Source organism: Cryptomeria japonica, chromosome 5 (genome assembly GCF_030272615.1).
Source record: "Cryptomeria japonica chromosome 5, Sugi_1.0, whole genome shotgun sequence".
Classification (NCBI taxonomy): Eukaryota; Viridiplantae; Streptophyta; class Pinopsida; order Cupressales; family Cupressaceae; genus Cryptomeria; species Cryptomeria japonica.
Window position 1 is genome coordinate 248183563 of NC_081409.1, and position 25637 is coordinate 248209199.

At 36.5% G+C, this 25637-nt stretch overlaps 1 protein-coding gene across 1 annotated transcript; it reads left to right on the top strand.

The window, feature by feature from the left end:
• The first annotated feature begins 3035 nt into the window (after nucleotides 1-3035).
• Nucleotides 3036-25409, top strand: LOC131051409 (uncharacterized). Its single transcript, XM_057985929.2, has 6 exons — nucleotides 3036-3609; nucleotides 16436-16849; nucleotides 20913-21139; nucleotides 21250-21469; nucleotides 22303-22437; nucleotides 23975-25409. Exons 1-6 carry the CDS (start codon nucleotides 3240-3242, stop codon nucleotides 25207-25209), a joined length of 2601 nt encoding a protein of 866 aa, XP_057841912.2. The 5' UTR covers nucleotides 3036-3239; the 3' UTR covers nucleotides 25210-25409.
• The last annotated feature ends 228 nt before the right edge of the window (nucleotides 25410-25637 follow it).

Consider the following 25637-nt stretch of genomic DNA (forward strand, 5'->3'; position numbering starts at 1 on the left):
GATATCTCATGTACTTGGTGAAAATTTTGAGAAAAAATATCACAAAGCTGAATAGAGAGCTTTCCAACGCTTATTCATTTTCGAAAAACGGAGTCCGTTTGCCCATTCTATGGCCCCAGAAGTGCAAAAAAGAAGCCCAACTTTGACTGGTAAAAAACACAGTCAAATAGCAGATCTAGGAAAAAAATCCACCACCACGAGGTTCGGCTCAGAATCACCTTTCCAATGCCTATTCGTCCGCCAAAATCTGACTCCTGATGCATAATCTAGGCCCAAAAAACCAACCCCCTCTCAAAAAGACTAGAGAGGAGGGGCTAGTGGTGCTCCGGGCGGAGGTGGGGCTCAGGGCGGGCGGAGGTGGTGCTTGGGCCGGGTGCAGGTGGCATAAAGGCAGAGCGACACTTGGGCTGGGCGAAGGTGGCGTGGCCCGGTGGAGGTGGCAGAGCCCAGCGGTGGTGGCGCGCCGGCGGGGCGGGAGCGGCAGTCGGAGCGGAGGAAAGTTACTGGCGGGGAGGAAGGTCACGGAGCCGGAGCCGGTGCCTGAGCCAGAGGCCAGCGGCACCTGTGGGGCCGTCCTGATAGGTCCGTACGGTGCCAGACTGTCAGGTCTGGTACCCTAAAAGGTGGGTTAAAAAAAACTTTTTTTTTAATGCGTTTTTTTTTTATTTGATTGATTTTTTTTTGTAAATTTTTTTGAAAAATCAAAACAATTCGGCCTGCATGCCATAAAAAGGCAATTTTTTTTTTTGCAATTTTTTTCTCGATTTGCGTGCTAGGGTCGTACGGCCTGGCCTGGAGAAAAAAAAATCACCTAGATGCTCAGGGGTCAGAAAAGGTCAAATTTTATATGACCATAGGGGTTTTTAGGCCTTCTGAGCACGATGGTGAGGTCCGTTTAGGCCCAAAGTGCTTAGAAAAAAAGGTCAAACCCTAGGTACACAAAAAAATTCCTGAAACCCCAGATCTGCTTCCAAAGCCAAAAATCTCAAAAACAAGAACAGGTAGCTGCAGATCTGAGCTCTGATACCATATAAGAGTTGAGAAATACAACCCCACAGTAGCCTGAAGATCTTCTGCAAGCCGAATAACCTGTTACAAGGAGAAGCAATGAAGCAAAATCTGAAGAACAAGAAAAACACAGGAAAAAATATTCTCTAAACAAGAGAGCTCCAATTCACCAGAAAAAATGTATTGTGAAAAGATAATACAATGAAAAGAAAAAGTAACCTCTAATAGGTCAAGAAACCCTAAAAAGGGAAAACCCTAGGTTTGCACATAATAATTAATTAAAATAATTAATTATATGCACCTAATGTTAGCTTAAGTGTAAAAAGATAATTGGAAACTTAAAGAATTAAACAAATAATGTTTAATTAATCAAGTAAAGACCCAATTACTCTAACATCTTTAACTTGTGGAACTCTCTAATGGTGAAAGAGGGATAAACATGACTAGAAATAGTGTAAGTAAATGTAGTTTGCATTGAGATGTGTATGAAAAAATGGAAGCTTTGAAGCTATTGGTGGTCTTCAAATTTAGTTAAAGCTAGAGTTGCTCAATAAAAAATTTAGATCCTCATAATAAATTAAAAAGAGGTATTCATAGGAAAGTTATATTAGGTTTAGGTCTTGAGATAGAAACAAAAAATTCTTAAGATAACTAAGACAAGCATCAACTTTGAGTGGAAACAAAAAAGAATTAGAAAAATCTCATTCATGTAAAGGCTTGTGTTCTAGAGATAAAAAAACTCATATACCTCTTTTAGCAATAACTCATTCACCAGAGGTGGATATGATGTTCATTGGGTGAGTTGATGACTAAAGGAGTAAAGACATATATTTTGGCTAAAAACAAAAAAAATTCTTAGAAAGAGGCTAAAAACATTTTGCAATTGACTTTTAACTTCCCTCCTTTACGCTTCTTTCCTATGGTACACTAAACAAAAGTTTGCATGATCATTCTAGAGGCATTTGCATGACTAAGAAGTATTGTTTTCAACATCATTTAATTTTAAAAGATTGATAAAGGTACAGTGTCTTCATGACTCAATTGTATGACAATGTAACAAAGACATTTATCGATATTGCCAACCTTTACATATATCAAGGAGCACAAAAGAGATCAAAGTAGCTTGGGTAAATAAATTAATAGTTCATCTATCATGCAAGTTGAATTTATGAACACAAGACAGAATTAAGATCATAAATTCATCTCTCACAATTAGACTCAATCTTATACACTCACAATAAAAAATCCAATCCTTAAACAAATTGCAAATTTTCTAATTATTATTCGAAATTTTGTAATACATCACATTCTAATTTATGTCAATTATAAAACCATTTTTATTAATATTAACAAGTTAATTACATTTATTTTTTTATTTGCATTCCTTACATTCAATTACCATTATAGTTCATACATAATGTGTTGAATTTACGAACACAAAACAAAATAGTTTAGTTTCATAAATTCATCCTCTACAACTAGACTCAATCTTATACACTCACAATAAAATATCTAATCCTTAAACACATTATAAATTTTCTAATTATTATTATTTTAATTTTTGTAATACATCATATTCTAATCTATATCAATTATAAAAACCATTTTTATTAACAAATTAAATACATTTAACATTCAATTATCATCATCAAAAATCTAAATCACACTATCATTTACTTACTTATACATTCTATTAAATTAACCTGAAAACACTCTATTAAAATATCTTTATCTTCCTTCACACCCTAATAATATTCATGGTGCCTCCACACCAGTTATGTACCTAATAAAATACCATCAGATTGTCTTAACTCCTTAAAACTAATTTAAAAGATATTTATTAAATTAATTTAATAAATATTGTTCATTAAACAAACATTCAAACTATTCAAACCATGGAGCTGCTTAGTAAAAATGAATGATCACACTCATGTCTTGTAAACGTCACTGCACTCTTCGCGTGATTACAAAAATTGTACCATCGACCATTGTGCATTAATTGCTGTGCTTCTCTTGGTACAAACATATGCTTTCATAAAATTATTTTAAGATGCATTCATTCTATGTTTTATTGGTACATGTTTGAAGTGTACGATGGGAGTGGCAGAAATGGCGGTAGCCTGTTCTCAGATTTCTCTCCCTTCCACTAATGCCCAGTACTTTCATTTTCCCTCCGCCACGTAACTAACCAACATGAAAAAAAGGAATCCTTTCCATGTTTTTTAACTTCGATGCATGCACTTCGGCTGCTCAATTCCACTCCAAAAGGAAACCAAGAAGGGAAACAGTTCTACCCTGTGTTGCTGCTTCACATATTTTTCTGTTTTGAAGAGATTGTGAAGATGATATCCAAGTTAAAGCTACAAGAAATAGTTCAGGCAGAGTATAGTAATGTGCCCACATATGTATTCGCCAAAGATGGATCAGACTGTGCTCCTCAATTCAGGGCATCTGTTAGTTTCTGTGGGCTCACCTTCCAAAGTCCTGGGAGCTCTAGGACTTTGAGAGAAGCTGAGAATGCTGCTGCAAATGTTGCTCTTGATGCCCTCTTTGCTAAACCAGATGACGAACACATGCAAACAAATGGGCCTGCTGTGCCTAGTAAGCTGTGCTCTTCGCTCAATTGTAAATTTATGGATTTGTTGTCCTGTCAAAGTCTGCAATTGCTACTTTAGTCTGATGGTCTGTGAGTGGTATGCTGTGGTCTTCTGTAATTGATGAGTTTATTTGTCTGTTGTTTCAATTTTTGTTTATTTCTATTTAAGCCTGATTATCTGGCTTGTATTTTGGAGGGAACCCCACTGTGTCTGTATACGTGTCTTGTTGTTTAAAGGATACCATAACAAGGAATTGAGTCTTTTTGTGCCTTTTGTGTATGAATTTTTTGATTGCCAGCCTACTGTGAATTATGTCTGTTTGTGTGTCTTTGTCATTTGAGGACAGATAACTGTGAATTGGGTCTCTTTGGGGCTTGCCGAGATGAGAAGGGTTCAAATATCCCGCTTTTGGGTGAACTCGCATTGTTTTTGGCTATGAACCCTAATTGGGAATTAGAAAATTTAATTATGTACTCAGTGCATCAATATTTGCTATTTACAATGAACTTTCATTGAGAAATCATAAGAAAAGCAAAAATGTGGATTGATTATACTGTTTTGTGGGGTATTTCATGTGTTCTTTTAATCTTTGTATTTGCGTATTATTTTGCGTTGATCAATTATAACCGAACTCTTCTTGCATATGCTCATTTCTGTTCTGGGTGCCTTAGGAATTAGGGATTCAGTTTCCCTGTTCTTGGTTTATATCCCTTTTATTATTTAGTGGCTGTTTCTTCCAGAATTGAAAATACTAGGCCAGTGGTAGAGGTAATATATACCTGGGGTGGGGACAGAATTGCCTTTCAAATGAATTATGGTCGTGGAGGGTAATGTATACAGTTGAAATATGATACATGCTAAGAGTACTGGTGCTGTGCAGGTGTAAAGTGGGTTTGGGCTGGAAAGGTGTAATGTGGGTTTAGGTTGTGTTGGTTGAACCCCTACGTTGGAATTGTGGGTTTGGTCTTAGATGGTTAACGGGTTCTCAATCGTTAAGGGTGTGGCAGATAATACACGATGTTAAAACAGTCTGAATTTTCAACATTACCAATTTTGCGTTTGGTTATGTCGATTTTGGTTGTGTTGGGAATTGCAGACATGAGTTGTAGACTTCTAGCTGGCACATGATTTTTTAAGAGTTGGGTTTCGCATGAAGTTGAGATATTCTATATTGTCAACCATATCAGGGTTGTGATGTGCAATGCGTGAAATTGAAATATAGTTAATGCAGTAAGCTGCAATATCTGCCTTGTCAACAGGATGAGGGCAAGGCTGTTGGGAAATCTGGATTTGAGTACTAGTCTTCCATGGGCTTATTTAGCATTAGATCTATTTTGGGTAAAGTAGGAATTTAAAAGAAATAAAAGTTTCTGCATTATTTGAATTGCAAGTGAAAGCTTATTTATAATTTTTTTTTTTTAAATTCTGCATTATTTGTATTGCAAGTGAAAGCTTATTTATTTAATTATTTTTACCCTTTTGGTGCCTGTTTAATTTTTTGAGCTACGCAAATAGGGTAACTCCACTTGCACATGACCATTTTTAGCTTGAGTGGTAGTACCCATGGAAGGATCCCCTCCACTTGGGTATGTCCAATTTTGGCTTTGGTGGTGGTCTCATGGAAGGGGTGCTTCTAATCTGTTTTAGTTGTGCAGAAATTTTAAGGTCAGTTTGTATTAATATGGTCTTATGCCAATGACAGAGCACCGTTTGGCTACCACAAGTTTAAAGAAAATGAGAATAAAAACTTTGTTTTATAATATTGTGGAGAAATTGAAAAAAGAATTACCTTAAGAAATGGCTGCTACCTGGTAGATGAATAACCTAAAATTTTCTCTGCTAATCTGGGAAACCTCAAGCTCCCCCTCTCTGACACCTGAACAACTTTAGTACATGAATAATTTTTTTTTAAAAACTATACAAAAAAATATGGCAGTTCCTACATTATCTTCGGATGTGGTCCCATAGAAGTGACGTGGAACTTTTTACTCTCGAGGACAGAGCCATGGAAAAATAAAAAATAAAAAATGCAGCTACATCATTAAAATGAGTCTTTCCTTGTAAAAGAGGAGATCCATTAATCCATATATGTAGTTGCAAAGCTGGTCTAGGGAAGGAGGTTCTGAAAGTTTTCTACAGCCGGTTAGCTAATTTTACTCGGAGCCACTTCTCGAACTTTTTAGGAGACTTTTTGCGGATAGTGAGCTCATAATAAACTTTTTCTACCTGCTTATTTTAAGTAACTACCAATTTACTGAATTTTTTTCTTGCTTATTTTAAGTAATTACCACTCTACTGATTTTTTGGAATTACTAAATTTTAGAGGTAAAATTGAAACGGAAAGTGAAAAGGGAGGGAAGACGAAAATGTGCAGCCATGTGACAAATTTGTAGTTAAACGGTGCAGAAGACTCCAAAATTTGCATTGTGCTTATTAAAAAATTGCATGGGTCAGCCTAGCTTTTAACAAACCTATAAGCACCCTGCATGATATTTTTTAAAGTTTTGATGTCTATTGCATATAGTTACTATAGTTTCTCATCCAGAATTCCTTAGTTCCACTTAAGATTTCTTAATAGAAAAGAAACTTCAAAACTAGGGAATTTTTTGCTTCGAAAAAATTCCTTGGTTTTTTGAGCAGTATTTGCAGAGAAATTTTAGCTAGCTCTGCTCTGTGGGTACATAACCAAAATTTTCCAGTTTGTCCAACATTACAGTAACATTGAATCATTTGTCCTTAGAAATGGGAATCCTGAAATATCCCTAATCTATTTTTTTTTAAAGGAATTTTTCTATTGTTGCTTTCAGAATCATACAGAATAGAATAATCACCAGGACAATGCTTTCAGACATGTGAATTCAGAGTGCCATTAGTTTGCTCCATCCATACAACCAATTTGAAAACTTACACATTAAAACAGTCTTTTCTCAGATTAATCAACAACCATATTCCGACAATCCATAAAAGAGAGACAAGGCAAAATGTATTATTATCAATCAAGAGAATATCTTTATTAATCCTTAGTACTTTGGTGACTTACAGATCAGAACAGCTCCAATGCAAATCATTTGTCTGGCCTTGGACAAAAAGGCCTATAACACCATATGGGTGCAATTCTGAGAACCATATGATCCCGATTCAGAGTGATGATCTAACTATATTCAGCTGCTAGTCAACTACTTAACTGCCCTGGTGAACTGTATGAGCTTGTTCACTTTTACGGTCTGAGCCCTGTCGCAGACAAAGGCGAAGGCGGAAGTTTGATGCGAGGTGCTAGAGTTTCCAGATCGTTCCTTGTGCTGTTTGTGCCTCCCTCGACTTAGAACCCTCCTTGTCTCAGCTTCTCGGGTATTTCGTCCCAATTAGCATTTGTGTGCTAAGGCAGAAATACAGACTTGCAAGCATATGAAACCAAATATAATTCTGTCCACACAAAGTATTAAAGAAGCCTTCAATATATGCGATGCTTTATATCAATAGGACATGCTGATAGTATCAATCGCTGGAGATAATGCTATCTTTTTCCCTCAAACAACCGACTGGCAATGTATTTGTCTTTATTTCGGGACCAACCTGTTGTGACGTATTCACACATCGCCCCATTACAAATGGGGACCCCTACTTTTTGCTTTCTAGGGTTAGCCCTTTTGGTTTTGTTGTTAGTCGTTTTAGTGTCTTAGCCTTTGCATTGAAGGGATTGAGTCAGGTGGATCAACTCAAAGAGGTCAGGTCAATTGAGTGATTAGGGGTTATTTAGATCATTCCTAGGGTGTTTTTTGTGTACTATCCAGTCGCACTTCAAGTTGCTAAATCAAACCTTGGTTGAATGCATAATTTCCTCCTAGGTCCCATCCCTTGCATCAAGGACAGAGCGAATTCGCCTTAAGAAGTCTAGAATGTCATCCTGATCCTCAAATGTCCTGAAATTTGGCTAAGTCTGGAAAATTGAAGAATCCTCCAAAAACTAGATTTTGCATTATAACTCATGGAGGTCCGAAACAACTTTCAAACATCCTGACAATATATATGGAATATAACTTAAAGTATAAGTCTTTCTTCTTTCTTATACTTAAATGTTATATTCCATATATGAATCTTGACGAAGAGACTAACATTGCAAATTTCGCTCCTGACCCTTCTAAAGGGTTTAGAGTGAAATTCTTCAAAAGACTTATTATCTCACTCAAACAGTTGAATGAATCCTATTTCAAGTAGATTTGAGGGCAAATAGACTTGATTGAGATGGAGGGAGGACCCAACAGCCAAGTCTAAGAGCAAAGCTAAGGGGAAAATTTGGAATTTGAGCCTAAAACATGAAATTTCGCTCCTGACCCTTCCAAAGGGTTCAGAGCGAAATTCCTAGATAGGTCCTGTACTTCCAAAGGTACCTAAGCGAAATTGTTAAAATGCACTTTTCATTCAACATTTTGACTAAGCACTTCCTTAAGGTGGTTTGTTGGTATGTCCTAAGGTGAGAGCAATGTGATTGAGGGTGAAGTTTGAGTGTTTGGATGGTATTTAAGACTAATTCCTCAAATTCGCTCCTAACCCTTCTAAAGGGTCCACAGCGAATTTCCTCATATCTCCTTTCTTGGTCCTAATTTGCCTCATAAAACTTATCCCTATGGCATAATTGAGAGAGTATTGATGTATGAAACAAAGTGAAGTGATGAAAAGTGAAGGATTTGAGCATAATTGCAAATTTCGCTCCTGACCCTTCCAAAGGGTCCAAAGTGAAATCTTCCAAAAGACCTATTTCTTCACTAGGGACATCAAATGGTGGACATACGTGGCAAGGAAAGGATTCAAAAAGACAAGTCTAAAGCAAGATGAGTGAAAAAGGGACATGAATTGAGCCAAAAAGAGCAAATTCGCTCTTGACCCTTCCAAAGGGTCCAAAGCGAATTTCTTCATGAAGCATTATACCTTGCTCAACCTATGAACTAATCCATTCCCAAGCATTTTGAAGGCAAAACACTTGTTTTGATGAGGAAAGGTTGAAAATGAGGTCTAATTGAGCAACTCTATCAAATTTTGCTCCTGACCCTTCCAAAGAGTCCAGAGTGAAATTTCCTAAAACCTCTATTTTGCGCCTTGTGAAGACCAAGATCTTGGTTCCTAAGGCATGGTTGGGAAAGGATTGATGTGTACTTGCCTTGAAAAGTGATTTGAGGCAATGAGATGATGAATTTGAGGCTTAAAGGCAAATTTTGCTCCTGACCCTTCCAAAGGGTCCAGAGGGAAATTCCTAGGAGGTCTAATGTTTTGCCTAGGTCCGTCAGCGAAAAATTTATTCCTAGGCAATTTTGGAAGCGAATGATTTGATCTTGGTAAGGTGAGGTTGAAATTGAAGTTATATGAAAGAAGATTGACTAGAATGCAAGATTTCGCTCTTGACCCTTCTAGAGGGTCCAGAGTGAATTTCATAATAGGACCTGTCCTTGGGGAAGGTCCAAAGCGAAATTAATTCTAATGCCTTTTTAAGGTAAGAAATGCTATGTTAGAATCAATATATCATGTATTCTTAATCTTTTTTGTTTGTTTTGCAGGTCCATCAAAATCAAGATGGAGGAAGATCAGGCCAGGACAAGAGCGACCTCTTCAAAGTTTCATCATCATCAAGGACACTTCAAATGCGTGGGAGAGTACTCAGGGTGTTGCTAAAATTAAAGGACTTCAAGTGTTAGAATTATCCTCAAGGAGATCACAAGATGGTAGAGAAGAAGGATCTTGTAAACATTTCAAGGCAAGATGAGCTACTAGAGAAGGTGACTTGACCATGACTTCTTATCATATGTATAATCAAGGAGGCTTCATCAAGCACATGAGAGTCAAGGAGGTACATCATTCATCAAATATACCAAGCACAAATGCAAGACAAGGTGGCATCCCAGTCACTGCCCCTCTAGTCAGATAGGTCCACATCGACATGTCCAGTTTCAATGTACCCGACTCACTAGTGATGGTGCAAACTTTGAGGAACCTACCCTTGACATCTATTGGTTCTCAAATTTTGAATGTAATTTTCTCATTGGCTAAGGGAATTTGTTGTAACAAACCCTAATTAGGGTTTCCATCTTGTAATCCTAGCCATTGATTGTAAATCAATCAGAGCCATTGAATTGTAGAGAGTTCCCTATATAAAGCTCTGGCTCTTCATTTGTAAAGGTTAATAGTTAGAGAATAGTCAATAGTGAATATTCAGCAAATAGAATAGCAATTAGAGTAGATTAGGAAGAGAAGGCAAGAAATTGTTGCCTTTATTTTAAATAAACTCCATTTTCATTGAAGTTATGGTGAAGTGTGTTGTTTCTTTGCAATACGCATGGTCTCTTGTTGAATCTTCATTTTAGATGGTAAATAATTAGATTGAATCAAGGAAGTTATTGAATGCACTCGCGTGGAATCCGCCTAATCCAAACCACTAGCCTCTCTCTGATTGTAAGTGCGCCCTGCGTGGTCGACTGGCTTAAAATGAGCTTAATCTCGAGTCGTTACATGTCTATTGTTCATGCATTAACTTGAATGGTGATTAGTGTCTGATGGTGTACGATTCGAATATATTTGAAGCATCCCTTAGAAGATCACATTGAGTTGGTGTCGGATTGTTCAACCTGATGGTGAGACCCAACCCAATTGGACTTCACCTAGTCATTCATCTATATCCTTGCATTCTAGGGCCTAGGATAGATTCTCTAAACCCTGTATCTTTTAATATTTCTTTATCTTCTAGCTAGTAGATAGGATTCAAGTTCCAGCAGATTAAACGCTTAGGCAGTCGAATGTAAGTCCCCTTGTTAATCCAGCATAATCACATCACACCGACAGAGCTTATCTACATGTAGAGAACCTACATATAAGAACCTTGGAGTTATTTCGATTGATCCTTAGGCAAATCTTCAGCATTCGAATAACTTTGTTCAAGAGAGGATAAGATAACTTGGTATTTTATTCTGTGTTCGCATGTGCATAAAAAATACATCAACACAACCATAAACCTCTATAAATTTGTCTTCGAATGAAGACTTCACAGTTTTGGCTCAGCTGTGAACACTGTTGCAAATCCACTCCTCAAAAGAACTAGGTTTTCGTCTAGCTCTTCTTCGAATACCTGAAGGTTTCCGTCTCCAGAAATCATAAATGTTTATCAATTCCCAAAGCATCCTTACAACTCCCAGCAAGCCTCCTTATAAAGATCTCCGAGAACTTTCTAGAAGATGAGGCCGACTTCAAAAATGGAAACTTTAGTTAATAAAGTGACAATATAATAGTTAATAAAAATCAAATTAATTAATATTAAGTCAACCAATATTTTATTTATATTTTGATTACTTAATAAAAATCAATTTAACTAAATGTCACCTAAAAAATTGGGGACATTACTGTCCTCCCGGCCCTAACATTGCTTGTCCTCAAGCAATTCTTTGTTATACCACCAGGATCCCAAACTAGCCATATGAACAACATTACATCACTTTGCTGCTCCACCCTGATGCTATCTGTAGTGCTGAATCCTGCAATTTCCACTACGAAATTGCAGGATTCAGCACTACAGATAGCATCACCAAGCGGATTGACCAATCCCAAATCATCACACCCTTGTACCCATGAAAACTAGGAGGATAGAAGTCTCTTCTTATACCACCTATGCCCAATGTCCATCTAAATTTGTATGAGTTCCCAAGGATGTTATCAATGATCATCCTAAGTGCATAATCAGACATGCCAATATACCACATGCTGCTGTTGTAAGGACAGCATCTATTCGCCTGAAAATCTCACACCAAGTGAAGCAGTAAGTACTTCCAATGACAATGGATGATGGAAGTTCTTCAATAAGCCAATCGCCTATAAAAGAAAGACAATACAATCCTCTCCAGCTCCTCCAATCAGTAACTGTCCCTAAAATCTTTGTGGTTCCAGCTTGCCATGTACCAAGGCTCAGCTGAGACATATCAACCCAGAGTAAAAGCCACTTAATATGAAGAACATTGATTATGCATTCCTCATACTCTGAAAATTGAGCAGCTCTATACTCCAAAACTGTATCAATGATCTTCCCAAGAGAATCCACACGCTTAAGCAAAGCTGAATCAGCAATACCACCATCCATGTACACTACTACATATGCTGATCCAAAAGATATCTGCTCTACCATGTGTGCCGGCAAAAGAAATAACTCCTCAAACTCACCTTGAGTGACCAAAAGCTTAACCAAGTCCAATCCAATTATGTTTTTCTCTAAATGTGTAGGTCTAACACTGGTGGCTGATCCTCCAAATGTGTGCTCAACTATCCCATCTTCCCTTATGATTTGAGCTTTCAACGGATTCTCTAAAAGATAAACTTATGAATCTCATGATGCAAAGTAGAGATCCCAATAAAACTTCCTGGATCATACCTCTTTGCTTGAGCATTTCCTTCAACCTTATACTTGATTCTTGCTTGATCATATCCTCATATGGCTGATTTTTATCTCTCCCATGATCATTTGTAAGCTGTAGAACTTGAGTGATTGATTCCTCTTTCTTATATATCTCTTCTTCAATAGCCACTTCTGAGTTTTCTTCTTCCTTAAATATTTCTTCTGGCTCTTTGTTCTTCTCATTCATTTTAGTCTCTTCATCCAACTCGGCTTTAGGACAATACTCTGATCCATTATACTTAACAACTTGTGTCTTTAGCAAACTCTTCAAACCTTTTAACCTCTTTCGATTCTGGTTGAAAATTCTGATCCAACATCCATTTCTTCTTTCCTTTTTCTTATGTAGTACTTGTCAAAAGGTTCAGTGGCCTTGACATCCTCAGGTTTGCTTGAGTATTCATCAAAGACTGATAATCTCCTCATTCACAGGTATGATGTTTCCCGTCAGACTTAGGTATTCCTGAAATGTTAGTAGACTCTTAAACTTTTGATATTTGTTATACCAACCAGCAATTTTGGAGGCTGCGATTTTATTTTCCCTCTCTTCCATTTCTAAAATCATCCTTAACATCCCACAGGCTGGCAGAAATCTGGCTCCGATACCACTGAAATATCCCTAACCTATTTTTTTTCAGGGAATTTTTCTATTGTTGCTTTCAGAATCATACAGAATAAAATAATCACCAGGAAAATGCTTTCAGACATACGAATTCAGAGTGCCATTAGTTTGCTCCATCCATACAACCAACTTGAAAACTTACACATTAAAACAATCTTCAATAATTCTCAGAGTAATCAACTACCATATTCCGACAATCCATAAAAGAGAAAAGGCAAAATGTATTATTATCAATCCAGACAATATCTTTATTAATCCTTAGTACTTTGGTGACTTACAGATCGGAACAGCTCCTATGCAAATCGTTTGTCTGGCCTTCCGACAATCCATAAAAGAGAAAAGGCAAAATGTATTATTATCAATCCAGACAATATCTTTATTAATCCTTAGTACTTTGGTGACTTACAGATCGGAACAGCTCCTATGCAAATCGTTTGTCTGGCTGTAGACAAAAAGGCCTATAACACCATATGGGTGCAATTCTGAAAACTATATGATCCAGATTCACAGCGATGATCTAACTATATGCAGCTGCTAGTCAACTACTTAACTCCCCTGGTGAACTGTATGAGCTTGTTCACTTTTATGGCCTGAGCCCTGTCGAAGACAAAGGCGAAGGTGGAAGTTTGATGCAAGGTGCTAGAGTTTCCAGATCGTTCCTTCTGCTGTTCATACCTCCCTCGACTTAGATCCCTCCTTGTCTCAGCTTCTCGGGTATTTTGTCCCAATTAGCATTTGTGCGCTAAGGCAGAAATACAGACTTGCAAGCATATGAAACCAAATATAACTCAGTCCACACAAAGTATTAAAGAAGCCTTCAATATATGCGATGATTTATATCAATAGAGCACGCTGACAATATCAATCGCTGGAGATAATGCGACCTTTTTCCCTCAAACAACCGACTGGCAATGTATCTGTCTTTATTTCGGGACCAACCATAAACCTCTATAAATTTGTCTTTGAATGAAGACTTAACAATTTTGGCTCAGCTGTGAACTCCGTCATGAATCCACTCCTCAAAAGAACTAGGTTTTCGTCTAGCTCTTCTTCGAACTCCTGAAGGTTTCCGTCTCCAGAAATCATAAACGTTTATCAATTCCAAAAGCATCCTTACAACTCCCAGCAAGCCTCCTTATAAAGATCTCCGAGAACTTTCTAGAAGATAAGACCGACTTGAAAAATGGAAACTTTATTTAATATTTAATTAAATTAATTAATATCAAGTCATCAATGGATATTTTATTTATATTTTGATAACTTAATAAAAATCAATTTAACTAAATGTCACCTTAAAAATTGGGGACATTACAAATCCAAGATACTTCCATGGGACACCTTTCTTAGAAAGGGATCCTAAGTTTTCTCAGCAGCACCCGAATTTTAGCAAGCTTCCCTCCATAGTGTCCTTAGATGGTAGCATTCCATGTACATGGCATTGACACAGCATGGTAAAAGTGTAAATGAAATTCAGTTTTAGCTAGGTTTAGAATGGAAAAAACTTGGCAAAAACTAGGGGGACCTAAAACATGAATATTATATTTGTAAAAGAATAATTTTTTAGTTTTCTATTTGATGTCAAATACAATGCATACTGATTATAAAATAAACATAATATATTAAAAAGTTAAAAGCCCATAATAATTAAAAAACCAAATATTTTACTTTTACCAACGAGGGTATATGTAAAAAATATTTGCTTGGTCCTAAGATAGTAGGCAAGTACTGCTTTCATTAAACACAACCAACTATTTTAGGGCCAACCCAAAATTTTATACTGAACCCTCAGTAGGGAATAATTAAAAGAAATATCCTCAATAGTGCCCAAAATTTTAGGGCAATATTTTATGCTGAACCCTCCTTAAGGTATAACTGAAAGAGAAACCCTCAAATAGTGTTCAGAATTTTAATTCAAAAACAATTTATTCAAAGTTTAACTTGAATAGTTAGAAATTTCCAATCTTCCTGGGTGTTTAATTTTCTTCTCCTGGATGTAAAAATAAGCTAAAATAATTAATTTTATATATAAACTAAATTTCAGGACCACTTTTGAAAAATTGCAATGGCATGGCAAATGAGTTAGGTGGTCATTACTTGGGTTAATTATGAGTTTTTGGAGTGTAATGCTACTATGGGATTAGATCCTAAATTTAATTGCTTTCCAATATTACTCTCACACAGAATCACCTGCCCTTTAAAAATGGGATTCCAAGCTACCTACGTGGAATCCCATCTATAGACTATGCTAAATACATGGGGGTTTAGATACCTTATTGGAAGGTTGTTGGTTTGAGTCCTTGCTGGGCCATAGTTTTTTAACAGCATGAGGGTTTTGTTGGAGAATTTTGTTTTGGTATCCTATATACTATATAGTCCATGAGTCTATAGCTTTCCAACGGTGTCAAGACTGTTTCAAGTTACCTAGAAAGTTGAAGTATTTTTTGTTATTGGGTATGTAGTTTAGCTTTTCTGGAGTGATAGTGGTATAGCTCTAGTTTTTCTATGGCTGTGATTGATTTTACTGGTTTTACTTAATCAACAGCAGTTGTGAACTCCTTGGGAATGCCCTTTATTGGTTTTGGCCCTTGGCCCTTGGGTCACCTGGAGAAACAGCAATCCAGGTACCCTGAGAGCGATCCAGGTACCCTGTTTACTGGTGCACACATCTTCTCCATTATACTTTTGTTTAACATGGAAATTCAGGCTCCCTAGAGTCACAGTGCTAAAGACAACTTTTCTCTTTGGCCATGTCTTCTTTTTTTTAAATTACAGTTATATTTATTGTGTCAATAGTTTTGAGTTTCCAATATTAGAATATGTGCAGGTCTCGTCGTCATGGGTGTTACTCATACTTTCCATCAACTCAAAGCTGCTTTTTGAATCTTGGTTTCTTGGCATGTGATTCTGGGCTTCCTAGGGTGACAGTGGTAGAGCTTAACTTTTCTTCTTGTTGGCCATGCCTACTTTTTTCAATTACAGTCATGTTTGTTGTGTCAGCAGTTTTGAGTCACTTGAAATGACAATAGGTGTAGGTTGCATATTCATGGGTCGTACTCATCTTTTGCATCAGCTGGAGGCTTCTTTGGGAATTCTGGCTTCTTGGCATAAGACAGTTATGATGGTTTTGTATCACACATAGCTCAACTGTTTTGGAGTGTTGTGCAGAGTTTCTGGGTGATCGATGTATTAATATCTACTTAGAATATCTCAAGCCTATCCTTTTGTGTGCATGTTCCTGTTGATGAATGAAGCAGTTCAACTGAACTGTTGAATCAAAAACAATCATGCAGATCATCTAGAAACTCCAATCAATATGTTTCCCTGCAAATGTTGTTTCATAATTAGGGAGTGGCTTTTCATATACTGTAGCCCACTATGATGATATAGCACAAACGTGTTTGAAGGGGAGGACTATATTGTTCTAATTCGTGTTTGGTAAGTGCTGAAATTGTCCTTGTTGGACCTGAAATGTAACTGGGAGAATTTGTTACGAGCATTTCAGCTAATGTTGACTTGATCTTTAGGTCGTCTAGTGTTTTTTCTGTTTAGATCGACTAGTTGTTAAAGAAATTCATTATATGGGAAAGGGTCTGATCAACAACCAAGGCCTTTGAAATTTTTGGTGCAGGCAATGGCTTTGTTGATTTTAAGTTTTTTATAGTTTTCAAGTATTTTATTTTGCAGATTAAATATCTTTTGGATCTTGGCGTGTTAACTTTTTCATTTTTAATCTGACCTTAGGATTATTTATTAATGGTCTAAAATATGGTGTATAATTACTCACAGTCCAAATCCAGTCTGGTGAAATACATTCAAATTTGCAAAAAGAAGCAAACAAAGAGGAAATGCTACAACCACCAGGAAGTTTACCCTCTACTTCTGAGTCTGGCATAACAAATATGCTACCAACAAGTGGACAGAAAGAACAGACAGCTCAATTACCACAAATTCATCCTCACTCATTTCCCAGCTCGAGAGTACATTTTGCATCTCCTCGTGGATTGTCAGCATCAGACAATTCAGGAAGAGGAACAAACAAACAAAATATGGGAAACATCTGTTCAATTTCCGGCAATTCCAGGAATGAGAAAAACAATGAACAAGAAAATAATATAACTACAGGTATGCTAGGAAAGAGGCAGCGGCCTGAGGACTTGCAACAACCAGAAGAAAGAATATCAATTTCACAGTTCTGTCCAGGTACATGCATTGGATTGTTACTATCAAAGCATTCTTTTCCAGATCTTGATTTATTCATGAAAGAAAATATTCAATGGCATTTCCATTAAATTTATTGTGTGAAACAATTTAGAATAAAGTTGGAATGGAGGGGCATGAATTTTATCGTTATGTTAAAATCTTTTCTTGTTCCTACTGTGTGCAAACATATTCTAATTTTTGCCCCTGCATGCAATAACTTTTTGAATAAATGATAATTAATTGGGTATAAACATGTTCTGTGATGTTTGAGACTGGAAATTTTCATTAAAATAAATTTCTCTTTACATCAATGTATGAAAATTTCTTGAGAGACAGGATTTCCACAGTCCATGATGCTGATCATAAGAGTGCTTCTTGTTTTAGCTGTGTTATAGTTTCTAGCATAATACACAGTTCATTGAATGAAATTGTATTAATAGGAACCAATTGCATCTGGTCCTTTAGTTTGTGCAAATGTAAAGGTAGCATACTAATTAATCCTTCACCTAGCCTCTCTGCTCCATGCATCTAGCCCTTTGGTTTATGTAAATCAGCAGATGTCTTTCAAGAAGCCAGTTTAATGATAAATTCTTCACCTAGTTTCTTGACTTACTCTATTTAGATGTGTTTAGTTTTTGAATAATGTTTACTTATTAGTTTCTTGCTTGATTATCTACTAGTACTGATGGTACTCTTTACACAACATTTTTTTCAATCATTTTTACAATCCCATTAATTTTCCTTTATTCTGTATGTGTAACAACTGTGGTTCAAACAGGTTAATATCACCATTAGCTCTGGCTCTCATCATTTTGGTGCCCGTAAAGCATACATATCAGTTATGATTGGATATGTGCTAGGTAGTCTTGATCCTTGCAAATTAGTCAGTTTTTTGCCAACTAAAATTTGCTGCATACTTAACCAATAAGGAATTATGATTGGATGCATATCAAGTAGCAATGGTCACCCGTAGATTAGTCAGCTTGTTTCCAACTGAAATTTGCTTTGCAGTAACTAATAATGAACCATATATTTGTTATGCCTCTGATTATTCATTATACTTAAAATACAGCTAGAGAGTGATGTATGAAACTGAAATTCTAAGTAGTCCCTGCTTTTTAGGCACTTGCAACAAGAATTCACAATAATTTGTCCTGTATTTTGCTAATGTATATAACATCTGTAGCGTTTCCTAGTGATTGTGATTCTCTTTCTATGATTCTAAAGGTAGATTACATCTTTCTTTTCATGATTCTTGTTCCATTTTTTCATTTTTTCTTGTTTGACAAAGGTTCAAACAAGTTATTAGCACCATAGGCTCTGGTTCTCATCATTTCTGTGCCAAGAAAACAAGAAAACATAGACATAGTATATAATTGAATAGTCACTAGGTAGTCTTGATCTTTGCAAATCAGTCTGTATTTGTAATTTAGTCAGCTAGTTTCCAACTGAAATTTGCTTTGCAGTAACTAATAATGAACTATATGTTTGTTATGCCCCTGATTGTAGTTAAAATACATTTAGAGAGTGATGTATGAAACTGAAATTCTAACTGGTCCTTGCTTTTTTTACCCTTGCAACAAGAATTCACAATGATTTGTCCGGTATTTTGTATATGTATATAACATCTGTAGCATTTACTAGAGATTGTGAATCTCTTTCTATGATTCTAAAGGTAGATTACATCTTCCTTTTCATGATTCTTGCTCCATTTTTCCTTTTTTCTAGTGTGACAAAGGTTCAAACAAGTTATCAGCGCCATTGGCTAAGGCTCTCATCATTTCTATGCCAAGAAAACATACGCATAGGATATAACTGAATATTCACTAGGTAGTCTTGATCTTCCGCATGCTGACCAATAAGGAATTGTGATTGGACACATATGAGAATGGTCGCTGAAATAATTCAGTTAATTGCCAATTGAAATTTACTGTGGTAACTAACAATGAATTATACGCATAATACCTCTAATTATAGTTAAAATATATGGAGAGTGATATATGAAACTGAAATTCTAATTGGTCCCTGGTTTCTTGACTTTTGGCAATAAGTCGCAATAATTTGCTGGTTCTTTTCCTATACTTTGTGTGTATATGCCATCTGTAGCTTTCCCTAGTGATTGTGAATCTCTTTTTATTATTCTGATGGTAGACCACGTCTACCATTTCATGATTCTTGCTTCGGTGACCTGCACAACATCACGATGGCACTCCCTTTTCTGTTATAGATGGGCTTTCTTTAGATCTTTTTATGTATGTTTGATACGTGGATTCTTCTCCTATTCAAAGAAGCAACTAGTCATTAAATCATTGAGAACTGAAACCCTGAACTTAGGCATTTCTCCCTGATTTAGGGTGAATGCTCACCTGGATGATGATGGCTGAACTTTTCTCCAGATTTGTCTATAATTTACTATGATATATGTTGGCACTTACTCTTGAGACACTCGTTAGTTTGCTCGGGCATCTCTTTATTTCTGCCCTGGTAGAGGTGCATCTATCCATTTTATCTGTGACCTGTCTTTGTATCCTTCAATATCTCTGTTCTTGGCCTTACTGTCTTGATCTCTTATTGTGGCTATTCAGATTTTAACAAGAAACAGGCTTCAGTGGGATGCTCATGGGGTGTGCATGTTGGTGGTTCTTTCTCATCCAACTTCATTCTCCATGGCTAACCAAAAGTGATCACGAATTATATCATCTGTTGGATGGTATCTGAATATCTCCAATCATGGAAGGGAGCATCCAAGGCATGTTTTGTCTCAATTCTGTAAGCTAATCTAGAGCCAGGGAAAAATAAATAGATAGAAACTGAGGGAAAAAGATGAGGTGTGTATCATAGCATGCTATGGGGTTTGTTTCTAGGACAATTCAAGCCTCCTCGTTTCTGTTAATCTGACAGAAATGAGGTGGTGGTTATCTAGTTTTGTTTTGGTTTTACTATATACATTAATGATATATTGATAGATCAGGAATACAGCCCTCAGTACTTTCTTTGAATTGGCAAAATGATGCTGGGTATATATACAAAATTATGCTAGATATATATACAAATAGAAGATCAGAGAAATTGTCAGTAAACTGTTGGGAGTGACTTCAAAATTTCTAAATTGAATAAAGAAATTAGCCAAGCTGTGTTGAGAAAATGATTCATGCATAAAAAAGTAATAACCTCCGTGAGACCAAGCTATGGGGTTCGTTTCTAGGACAATTCAAACCTCCTCGTTTCTGTTAATCTGACAGAAATGAGGTGGTGGTTATCTAGTTTTGTTTTGCTTTTTCTATATACATTCATGATATATTGATAGATCAGGAATACGGCCCTTGGTACTTCTTTGAATTGGCAAAATGATGCTGGGTATATATACAAAATTATGCTAGATATATATACAAATAGAAGATCAGAGAAATTGTCAGTAAACTGTTGGGAGTGACTTCAAAATTTCAAAATGGAATAAAGAAATTAACCAAGCTGTGTTGAGAAAATGATTCATGCATAAAAAAGTAATCAACTCCGTGAGAGCAAGCTAAGTGGATTGAAAACAAAAATTTATAGCATTTATTGGACGGTGAAATTTTTTTAAAAAAGAGAGTAACATATCACATGTTAACTAATAATTAATAAATATAGCAATATGATGCAAGATTTAGAGTATACAACCATATTTGTTATCGAGAGGGAAAATGACTAAGAATTCTCAAGTCACATGACCTGTGGATTTAGCTTTTTTTAGTAAAGCGAAAAAGGATTCAAAGCGTACATTTATCATTGTGAGTTAACATGTATAATTATAACAGAGCTGTCTTGCAACATTAAGTAGAAACTCTTTTACTTGGAAGATTATAATTATAACAGAGCTGTCTTGCAACATTAAGTAGAAACTCTTTTACTTGGAAGATTGCTGGCTTGCATAAAAAATGTTGCCAGTCGGACAGATAGTTCAGGATAATTTTAGTCAGTATTGTAAGAATTTGATTATGGTTCAAAGGAATTTCGATTTGTTAACTTGCTCCACTAACTTTAAAATTAAAATTAACCCTAGTTATGCTCTATGGGTATGCAGGCAATCATAAAAGTCAGTTGTATGATTTTGCTATGGCATGTGGTTTTCATTTCCCGGCTTACTCCAGTATCAATGTTGGTCTTTCACATAGGCCTCGTTTCAAGGCAACAGTTAATTTTGATGGTCAAACATTTGAGAGTCCAGGATTCTTTGATAAATTGCGGCAAGCTGAACGTGCTGCCTCATTGGAAGCACTCAATTCATTTTCTGAGAGAGTATCTACCTTGGTAAATTCTTATACAACTTCTCATTTTATGCGTCTTTGGTGGGACATCATTTGCTCCTTAATCTAGCAGCATATCATGAAGGTATAAACTAACAGTGTTTCTCTTCACAGGTTGAGTCACCTATAGGCAAGATTCTTTTGGAGATAAAAGCACAGAAAGAAGGAAGTCCTTTGCCAGTGTACAAGACAACTATATCCAACGTATCATGTAGACCTATTTTCACAAGCACTGTGAAATTTAATGGGATGGAATTTGAAGGCAAAGCTGCCAATAATAAGAAGAAAGCAGAAAACAATGCAGCTACGGTTGCGTGGTCTGCTCTTAAAGAACGTGAGATTTTAAATTTTTTTCCTTGCTATGAGTTGACTTTTCCAAGACAACACTGAACATATCCATTTTGATAGAAACAGAATTTGATCTTCATACAAACTTGATTTTAGGTTTTTAATCCTTGTTTAAGCTTAAATGCGAATAGCAATATACTTTATTGGTAGTTTCTTTCAATGTAAACAGCCAATAGCTATGTAATAAGAATGGTTTGCTAGTAGGGAGTTAAATAGTAATTCGAATGAAATTAGATTAGGTGTATAGAAGAAAAAAATTGATAATGCTATACTGACCAGACGGACATGATTAAATCACTATCAATGCTGTTAGATCTGTGTACTTGGGGTCAAAATCAACTATAGCTGTGGAAACAACTGTTATTGGCAAAGTTGAGGTTGGACATGTAGCATATGTTTGAAGAGTGCTAATGGTTTAAAACATTTAAGACAAATATGTAAGGGGGTGGTTTTGTAAACAAATGTTGTATTGGAAGGCAAAGTTATTTTTCAAGGTCTTTGTTCTAGTCCAAAGTAGGGCGTTTCCTTCTTCAGGAAGATAGGATCAAAGTTAAAACAAAAAGAGGGTAAGAGTTTTGATTACTCAAATTTACTTTTGGGCTTGTTTATCAGATTTATTTGTGGCCATCAAGTGCCGAGGTTATGTAAAGTGAATCTTCAAAGAGCTAGTATTTATTTGTGGCCATCAAGTGCCAAGGTTATATAAAGTGAATCTTCCAAAGAGCTAGTATTTCTACTGTCAAAAGAAGTTGCATCAAGTTAATCAATCTTTTTCTGGTATTGTAAACTTACTTTTCTTTCCTGCGGTTGTTTTTACAGTCAAAGGATCAACTGTGTCAACGTTACAAGTTCCTCGTGATAAGGGAAAAGCACCAGTTTGTGAATCAAATGATCATCCACTTACCCAGATGATCAATCATTTGAAGGAGGAGACAATAAGGGCTGCATCAAATGGTGAGCTTTCTCATCTCTAACTGACTAAAATTCTTTCAGAAATTTCTCTTTTAGAGACTTCCGAAGCCTTTAAAGCAAAATCAAAGAAAGAGCTGTTACAGAATGTGGCAAGAAGTGTGCTAGGAAATACAGATAAGGACAAAGTTCAGCAACCAACTTATAGGTCATTGCTTGTCAAGCATTCCCCGGGTACAAGAATCAATGTAGTACCTGCATCAGAAGCCTGTAGTACAAAGCCGAACAGATTTTTTTTTTAAGAAACTCGTATTGGCATTCATTACTGATGTTTGGTGCCATGTTTTGTGCTATTATAGACTATTTAGGCTTTATGCAATAGTTCTATGTAAAATTGGAGTCGAGATCTCTGCTCTTTTTTTTTTCTAGTGATAGTGTCATGCATGTCTCAGCCATTTTGTGTACATTGCTATCTTTACAAGTTAGAAAGATACGGAGAACTCTGCTTGTTTTTCCTAGGATCGATCCATTTCCTCTCTTGATTTCAGTCTTCTATAGTTTGGCAATTTTCTTTCTTGATTTGAATGTACTGCCGATTGGAAACATGTTGAATTGTATAGGATGTTTAAAGAATATTTTGTATTTAAAATTGATAACATAGTTTTTTCCAGAAGACTCATTTATGTTGATGCTCTGCAAACAAACGAACCTTAAAACAAAGTATCATATTCAGCAATTGTTTCCTTTAAATCAATAACCAATGAAAGTCCCTCGAATCATCGAAATAGTCTCTTACATTGATACACTGCAAGCTAGCATGTTCCATGTCATATCAAAATGATGCTCCATGGTATAATATAATTGATCATTTTTAAGATACTCCTCTGTTTTTCATTACTAGTATTATACATATTTTGTGGGATTGTGCTGAAATATCAATAGCCATCCTGATGTAGAATCTTTAGACTATGCAATATATACCAGGTGAATGGGGGTCGAGATGTCTACATCTCTGTGTTTTGTATGCCTTGACTGTTTACTATACATTGTCAGCTTTACAGATTAGAAATAAATATAAAGCTTTGCTTGTTTGTTATACAAATGCTTCATTTCTTTGCGTGACATTGGGTGCTCTACAACTGGTCCAATTCTACTCTTGAATATATTGAGCTGTATCAGACATCAGCAGAGTTTTTAATATTTAAATGATAAACTACAGATTTGGTATCTATTTATTCTCGTGATTTGGAGATTGGCTCCTGCATATTTGTGTCAAGTTATTGCTGTCTGTAGATGTTTTAGCCATCTGTTGAAAGAGGGATTTATTCAATTTTTATCGTACTGTATGGACTTTTATGTGCAACAATGTGGTATACGATGGAGGATACATTTAAGATTTATTTTTTCAATTGTTTGCCATAGCCTTCGTAATATGTGCATTCATTGTTAATTTTGTGCGTTGTTGCATGTTATACAATTGAAATAGAATAGAAACCGCTTCCTTCTGGGATGTAGGTGTCAATTTGTTTTTGATTTGTATGTTGTCATAATCTTTTTGATTGTGGGACACCTTGAGTTGCAGTTTCGGCCCACAACCTTCCCAAAGCTAAAAGATTGGCATTTGAAGATCAAGTTAAAAAGTTGACTATGGAGATGGAGCGTCTCCAAGAGCTCATTACATCCATCAGCTATGGCTCATGTACATTCGGAAAGATTCCCCAAGGCACTGATCAGTCGCAAGTTCAACAAGAAAAAAATGTGGATAATGATTCAAGGTGGGGCATACCAGATGTTGGTGATCTCCCGACCAATGGATGGGTAAGTTGTGGCAACTTTGACAACAGGGGTCAACATCCTACAGGGTCTCAAGCCAATCCTAATATAAATCATTCTTTGGCTCAACCTTGCACCAACCGCTCTAGGGAGATTGCCCAAAACACTGATCAGGCAAGAGTTCAACAAGAAAATAATGTGCAGAATGTAGTGGATAATGTTTCAAGGTGGGGCATGCCAGATGTTGGTGATCTCCCCTTCAATGGATGGGGAGGTAGTGGCAACTTTGAGAACAGGGGTCAACAGCCTACAGGGTTTCAAGCCAATCCTAATACAAACTATCCTTCAGCCCGACCTTGCACCAACCGCTCTAGGGGCAGACAACAGTTTCGAGGTCGTCATAAAGGCCGATCAGGTGGGCGTTTTGATGGATGTTCTAATTGGGCTTCACCCCCTACAAATGACAAACAAGCACCTGCATTCCAGTGGGCTGTATGTTCTAATCAAAATGGTGTTCAACAAGAAAGAAATGCACAAAATGGAGCACTAAATGTTGGTTCTGGGTGGGATGTAGCTGGCATCAGTGACCCTACAACAACTGAATGGGATGGTTGGGGTAACCCTGAGGACATAAATCAGCCTCAAGTGGGATCTCAAACGACTACTTGGAGGGACTTCTCTTCAGCTCAAGGTCGTCCTAACCTCCCTTCAGCTCAAGATCGTCCTAGCCGCTCTAGGAGCAAACCACGATTTCCCAGCCATTCATCAGGTCGTCGTGGGAGATCTTTCTCCTCTACAAAACACACAGAGTGGACTCCACCCACTAGAAATGACAAACAATTTCCTAGGTTGGAGTTGGCTATATCCCCTGTTCGAGCTAATGTTCAAGAAGAAAATGTGCAAACTGAAGAAACGGATGATGATGGTGTAGAGTGGATATTACCTGATTCTAATGATCCTCCAGCTGTTGTAACGGGAGGTTGGAACAATTTTGATGACAAGGATCCTCCTCCCACAACAGGCATTGTTGCTCCCTGTGCTTAGTTGTGTGCCTGTTTTTAGTCTGAACAAAATGTGTTTCGGTATTTGACATCAGGTATCGTGAAACTTAATCAATTTTTGGCTCTTTTGTCTTCGAAGTGTGTTAAGTGTGAGGTGCCACGCCTTTCTCACCATTTCCTGAATCTTACTATGCAGACTTTCTTCATTACAAAATTAATGGACTTCTGCCGAACTCTTTTTTCCGTGTGACCATAATAATGGGGATTGAATATCTCATATGTGGGTTTAGTAGATTTTACCTTTTTGTTGCCATGTTTTTAACTTTTATATCTTGAATGACAGTAAAATAATAATTGGAATGGATGTCATATTTGGGGTATAGATTTGTATTATATGCCTTTGTTTTTTAATTTATGTTTTGACATGGATGGAGATCATTAACTTAGGAAATGTTTTAATTGGATCATTTA

Bases quoted from the DNA above. Each gene is read 5' to 3' on its own strand.
- LOC131051409 (XM_057985929.2), top strand. From the start codon at position 3,240: ATGCATGCACTTCGGCTGCTCAATTCCACTCCAAAAGGAAACCAAGAA. The intron at 16,850-20,912 runs GTACATGCATTG...ATGGGTATGCAG, and splicing joins AATTTCACAGTTCTGTCCAG to GCAATCATAAAAGTCAGTTG. The intron at 21,140-21,249 runs GTAAATTCTTAT...TTCTCTTCACAG, and splicing joins CTGAGAGAGTATCTACCTTG to GTTGAGTCACCTATAGGCAA.